At 44.4% G+C, this 6,000-nt stretch overlaps 1 protein-coding gene across 1 annotated transcript in view; it reads left to right on the top strand.

Moving 5' to 3' along the window:
• Positions 1 to 1,029: 1,029 nt before the first annotated feature.
• The window catches only part of ACTN2 (actinin alpha 2), a 193,913-nt gene continuing 188,942 nt past the window's right edge, over positions 1,030 to 6,000 (top strand). The window contains exon 1 of the mRNA XM_030196517.1: positions 1,030 to 1,294. Coding sequence (XP_030052377.1) covers positions 1,172 to 1,294 — 123 coding nt within the window. The 5' untranslated portion in view covers positions 1,030 to 1,171. The remainder of the gene's footprint in view (positions 1,295 to 6,000) is intronic.

The raw sequence follows: 6,000 nt of genomic DNA, 5'->3' as shown, positions 1-6,000 counted from the left end.
GCTGCTGAGCTGACATAGCAGCTAAAGCGGGACTGCTGAATTAAGTGCTGCTGCAGGTGTAACTCAGGTAGGAGACCTGTTCAGCTGGCAGGGCTTGGCATCCCTGCCAGTAAAGGTAATATTTTATTATGGTGGGCAGCCCCAGTTGGGAGGGGAGGGGCAGAGAATATCAGGACCCCCCATTTCCAAGTGCACTTTTTGGGAACCCCCAGGAATGTACTTCTGGCTAGCCCCTGAGTGAGATAATTTGCTAAACGTGTACGGGTTGGGAGACGCTGCCTCTTGCTGGCAACAGGGAAATGGCAGAGGAGCAGGAGACCCAGGCGTTCAGCAAGAGCCTTGAGTCAGCCCTGTAAGTTACGTGCGTAACTGACAGTGACACTATTCCATAACCTCCCCCCACCCCCCCGCTTAAGTTTGGATGCCAAGTGCAACAATGTGCTTGCAAGATTATAGAATGATGGGGGTCAACCCTTCCATTGCCTCAGATACAAACAGATTGTAAGCTTTCTGGGTACGGGGAAATGCCTATTGCACCTCTGATATTTTTCAGGCTTGCAGGCAAAAGAAATGAAATGAGAATGAAACTTTGCTGCTTCTCTGACAGCTTCATACCCAAACAAAATGTAGACCCTGAAATTACAAAAGTAGCATGAACTACCTTCTATCAGACCTTATCTTACAATTTCCTCTTCCATTTGTACCCCAATTATTTTATTTAACCATCTTCTACTTTTGTATGATTTTCTATTAGTTTGAGTACACTTTTATTTTTGAAGACTATATAAGGCCACTAAATGAATGGCCGCATTCACCGCTCTACGAGGGCGACTCCGAGGTTACAGTGCTATTCTCAGACGCAGCGATTTGTTAAAGCGCAGCCGACGGTCACTTCAGAGGCACAAGTTAAGGTGGTGTAAAGTAAAGGTCATAACCTCTCGCTCCCGCCGGTAGGGGAAGGACAGGGCGCGGTCACGTGGGCCGGGAAGGATAATAACCCGCCGCGCGCCCCCCTCGATGCTTCTCCGGAGAGAGCGAGGCACAGGTCAGGAGCTGTCGGCGGGCTCGCGCGCACTCGCTGCTTCGTCTCTGTGCTGCTGCCGTCCAGCCCCGGTGCTCAGCCAAACAGTCCTAGCAAGCGCATCGTTGGTTCTGCCACCTTCCCGGCAACATGAATCAAGTGGAGACGCACGTGCAGTACAACTACACCTACGAAGATGAGTACATGCTCCAAGAAGATGAGTGGGACAGGGATCTGCTGCTGGACCCCGCCTGGGAGAAGCAGCAAAGGAAGGTCAGTAAGGACTGAGTGTATCATGTCCAGAGAGTTCTCTCACTTTATACTGTACAGAGTTCTCCTTAACGCCAGTCCTTGGGGCACACCCAATCGGGCTGGTTTTCAGGATGAGAGAGAATTGCATATACTATTTCCTTGGTATTGAAGATCTATTCAATGCATATTCAATGTGGATATCCTGAAAAACCTGACAGTGTAACTGGAGGACTGGGTTGAGAAGCACTGCTTGTTTGAACCTCAAGATCAGTTCACCACCCACTCTCTATACCCATTGTATTTTGAGAGCCCTCAATCAAAGCTACTAATTTTGTTCTTAAAACTCCCTCCCTAACCAAGCTATCACGGTGACACTCTGGAGTGTCACCAACCCTGGCTCCCTACAGAACCTTGCATTTTTGTGCCCTGTACCCATCTGTAGTTATCGTGTGCTCTAATGTTTGGAGATTCCCATTTTTATCCCCAGCATCTGGAGTTGCTGCAGAAAGCAGATCCAGCAATTAAACCTCAGTTTATTTATGGTGCAGTGTACAGTATTGCTGCTGGGCTGGTCCCAGAGAAAAAAAAGACGTGAAAATTAAGTTAGTTAGTGTTAGCAGGCTTTTACATTTCCTCCTCTTCATAAGGTTTGTGGTTGTGGTGGTGGTTGTACTTGGCTTGGTTTACTAAAAACCTATCGGACCTTTGCGCCAGGACCGTTCCAACCTATAGTTGCGCCCTGTGTGACATGCCCACTGGTGCCCCCTGTCTGCTTCACCGCCAGTGAGAGCAGATGGTGTGGTTGGGTCAATCCTTGTGCTCCTACATATTTGTTTCCTGTGTGGCCGCACTACTTGCACAGCCCCTGATATAGTGCTGTTTTGCGCAGTCTAACAGCTAGTTACTAACATGCGCTACCATGTTATCACACCTTAATGCCATTATGCAGGTTCCATTTTATTGTATGGAACTTATTATAAATAATGTGTGTAAACACAGTAAGGGGCCTTTTTATTAAAGTTTAGCGGGTGCTAACCTTTAGTAAAAGGGCCCCCAAGTTATTAGCTCTGGCTGTAAGTTTGCATATGGTTTATGGTTTGTTTATATTCTCCCTGGACCAAGGCAGATCACAAAGTAATACATATTCAAACATAAAAATGCATAAAAAAAACTGATGTACATACAAAACAAGTGACAAATGAGTCAATGGTGACTTTTTACATCAGTGAAAAAATATGAATTATTCTCAGTAATATAGATTAACTGAGCGTTCAGGTTGACAGTGGGAATGGAGGATTTCTTTTTGTTTTGTTTGTTTGTTTTTCTGTGTTATTTTGCAGTGAATGCTCCCTCAGTTCTGGACCATATATTTAACAATTTCTTTTGACTTAGTTTGGAGTGTCCTTGGGGCTATGGCATAGGTCAGGAGGCAGATAGCTGGGTTAAGAACCCATAATTTTTAGAACTGAATGCAAAATGGAACAGATATTTCCTTTTGTACATTTGTTGGTCAATTGCTGCCGTGGAATATTTTATATCTGGTAATAATAGTAATTTTGATTTATCCAGGTAGGAGTACAACTCTTAAAGGCTCCAGTCTGTGCTGATGCACATGCCTAACTCTGCTGCTAGAACACACACTTGACTGAGTAGCATGATAGATTAAGAATTTTATATTTCTTTGGTTTCAAATAAACATAAGTTATAGCTTGTGTCTCTTTTTAAAGAAATTGATCATATTTGCGGTTTAGGTAATCTACCTGAGAGGAGTGAAAGAGTGAACAAGTAACATTTACATCAAAAGTGCTTATGGGGTTGACTTTTCCGAACTTTATTGTTTTTATTCTAACTTCTAGGTCTGTTCAGAAGTCCAGAGCTGGGAGTTGTGCTCTCATCAAATAAACACTCCTCAGCTTAGATTCAGTTCACTGTATGTGACCTGAACATTGTTTTAAAATGTTAAACTGATATGGGTTGTCCAAAATAACATCCAGTGAGAGTGTTTCTCATATCTTGGCAGGTAGCAGGCTGCTTCCTTTCATCCTGGGAAATATACTGTGCACGGTCAAATGGCATTGAAATGATCTGAGAGCACTGAATTTTTTTTTTCCAGAGGGCTGAAGTTACCTCCAGAAAGTTTCCCAGTTGCCATATTTATTGGTGGGGAGGGGAGGCTGCAGCTGGCTTTTCTCTTAGTAATTTTATTCTTAACATGGTGATCTCAGCACAGTCCAGCACTGCCTAGCATTAATGTTCAATGAGACAGTCTTGGAAGGGTGTGCAAGTAATGTGCCATTGTTTCTATTTGTGGGTTGCTCTCACTAGACCGTTGCCATTTCAGTGATATGCGTGGTATGAGATCTGTCAACAGATGCTAGTAGGGGATGATGACGTCCATAGGATTACAATGGATGCAGTGCCTAATTATAACCCTAGCTCATAAGGTATTATTGTCTTCCATAATCCAGGCAGATGTCTTTGTTGCAGGGATTTCTTTCAAATATGGTACACTCTACAAACCTTGCAGAAGCAGGCTATGTTACCTTCACTGTCCTGAACATCATTAATGCATTTTAATTAGTTTCATTGGGTGGGGGGGGGGGGGGGGGGGGGGGTGCAGTTTGCTGGGTAGTGCAGCAAAAGTACAGTTATAGGAGTGAAGAGTTTTTTTTTTAGATGTGGGATTTTGGTGAGTTATAAGTTCCTGTGAACACCTGTTAATAAGTTGCAATAAATATAAATTAGCCACGTACTTTTGTGATCTCAGTCATTGATTTTGTGTTTTCCACATGCCAGTTGTAAAGCAGCCAATGTTATGAGTTATATGGTGTCATTAGATAAGTAGCATTTCCTTGTCATCCATACCAGACCAATCCAGGACCTATGAGTTTGTGCCTGTTGAACAGAGGATGGTCCTGGACAGTTCTGATAGGACTAAAGAAAAGAAAATGATCAGGAAAGCCCTAATCTCTATTCTATGATGGCAACTGCTTCAGCACGAACATATTGAAAGTATCATTTTCTGTTCTCTGTTTAACTAGCTGTTAAGCCCGTTAAAACGGGCGAGATTTCCAGCAACCCTCCTCGCCACTGCTCCCTCCCCCCTCCGTGCCAGGCCCCCTGCACTGACCTGACAGCGCCGCTCACCTCCGTGTGAAAGCGCTGCAGGCCTGCAGCGCTTCCACACGGAAGTGAGGCGCTGTCAGGTCAGTGCAGGCAGCCTGATATGGAGGGGGCGGGAGCGGCGGCGGGGGTTGGGGGGAGGGGGAGGTTGTGCGCGATGTTCATTTCCAGGCTCCAGCGGCAGCGTCCGACTCCATTTCCCTCTCTGTTCCGCCCTCTGACGTCATCACGTCTTGACACGAGGGCGGGACAGAGAGGGAAGTCTCTACTGCGCATTTGCAGGTGAGTCGGTCACTTGCCATTTATATGTTTCATAGTTTAGGCATCTATGTGCTTTAAAGTGTGCTAAATTGTTCATGCTGATTCTAGTACACTTTTTTGCCATGCTTCCTATTACCATGTTTTGCCTAAATATACACAATGCTAATGATATGCTGAGGGCCTTTTGAATGCATTGCTAGTATACATTGCTCTGCACTAACTACTTTCCTTCGCCCCTCCCTCAGGACTGGTGAGAGGGTAGGAGGAGCATGGCCTAATTTCATCTGCTGCATCACCACTAGTCTATTTGAAAATGGCTGTCTGCCTCCTTGAACTTTCCGAATTTCCAAGTTGGTTATATATTTGATTTACCACCCATCGCAAAAACACATCTAGGTGGTTTACAAAGCACAATGAAACTAAAAATAAAGAAAAGAACAGCAGATCTGCAATTTCATATTTGAGTTTTTTTTCCGTATCCTAGGGTGTATATCATCCAGTCCAGGTGATTTACTACTCTTTAATTTGTCGATTTTGGCTCAGTACATTTTCCAGGTTCACTGAGATTTTTCAGTTTCTCCGCATCGTCAACCTTGAAAACCATCTGTGGTTCAAGTATATCTCTTAGATCTTCTTCAGTAAAGACCAAAGCAAAGAATTTGTTCAGCCTCTCTGCTATGGCCCTGTCCTCTGAGTGCCCCTTTTCCTCTTTGATGATCTAACGGTCCCACAGATTCCCTCACAGGCTTTCTGCTTCTGATATACCTGAAAAAGTTATGAGTTTTTGCCTCAGAGGCAGGGTTTTCTTCGTATTCTCTTTTGGCCTTTTTTATTAATGCTTTGCATTATAAGAACATAAGAATAGCCATACTGGGTCAGAACAATGGTCCATCTAGCTCAGTATCCTAGTTCAAGCAGTGGCCAATCCAGGTCACAAGTATCTGGCAGAAACCCAATTAGTATAAGTGAGAGTGGGATGTTTGACCACGGGAATGCAAATCCTGGAGTCAAGAATCTTAAAAAGTTTGTTTATTGATGAAAAGACTCGACACAACTGTTGAGTTTCGGCCGTCAGGCCTGCATCAGGAGTCTTGCTCAATAACGTGTCGTTTATTGAGTCTCAGACCCCAGAAGAACACGTTATTCAGCAAGACTCCTGATGCAGGCCTGACGGCCGAAACACAACAGTTGTGTCGAGTCTTTTCATCAATAAACAAACTTTTTAAGATTCTTGACTCCAGGATTTGCATTCCCGTGGTCAAACATCCCAGTCTCACTTATACTTGTGTTTTCCCGTGGGGCGTTCAAGTTCTCCGCTTGGTTGCGGATTCTTCTGAACAGAA

The sequence above is a fragment of the Microcaecilia unicolor genome, chromosome 3, assembly GCF_901765095.1.
Source record: "Microcaecilia unicolor chromosome 3, aMicUni1.1, whole genome shotgun sequence".
Taxonomy (NCBI): Eukaryota; Metazoa; Chordata; class Amphibia; order Gymnophiona; family Siphonopidae; genus Microcaecilia; species Microcaecilia unicolor.
This window is presented reverse-complemented; position numbering and strand designations above follow the sequence as displayed.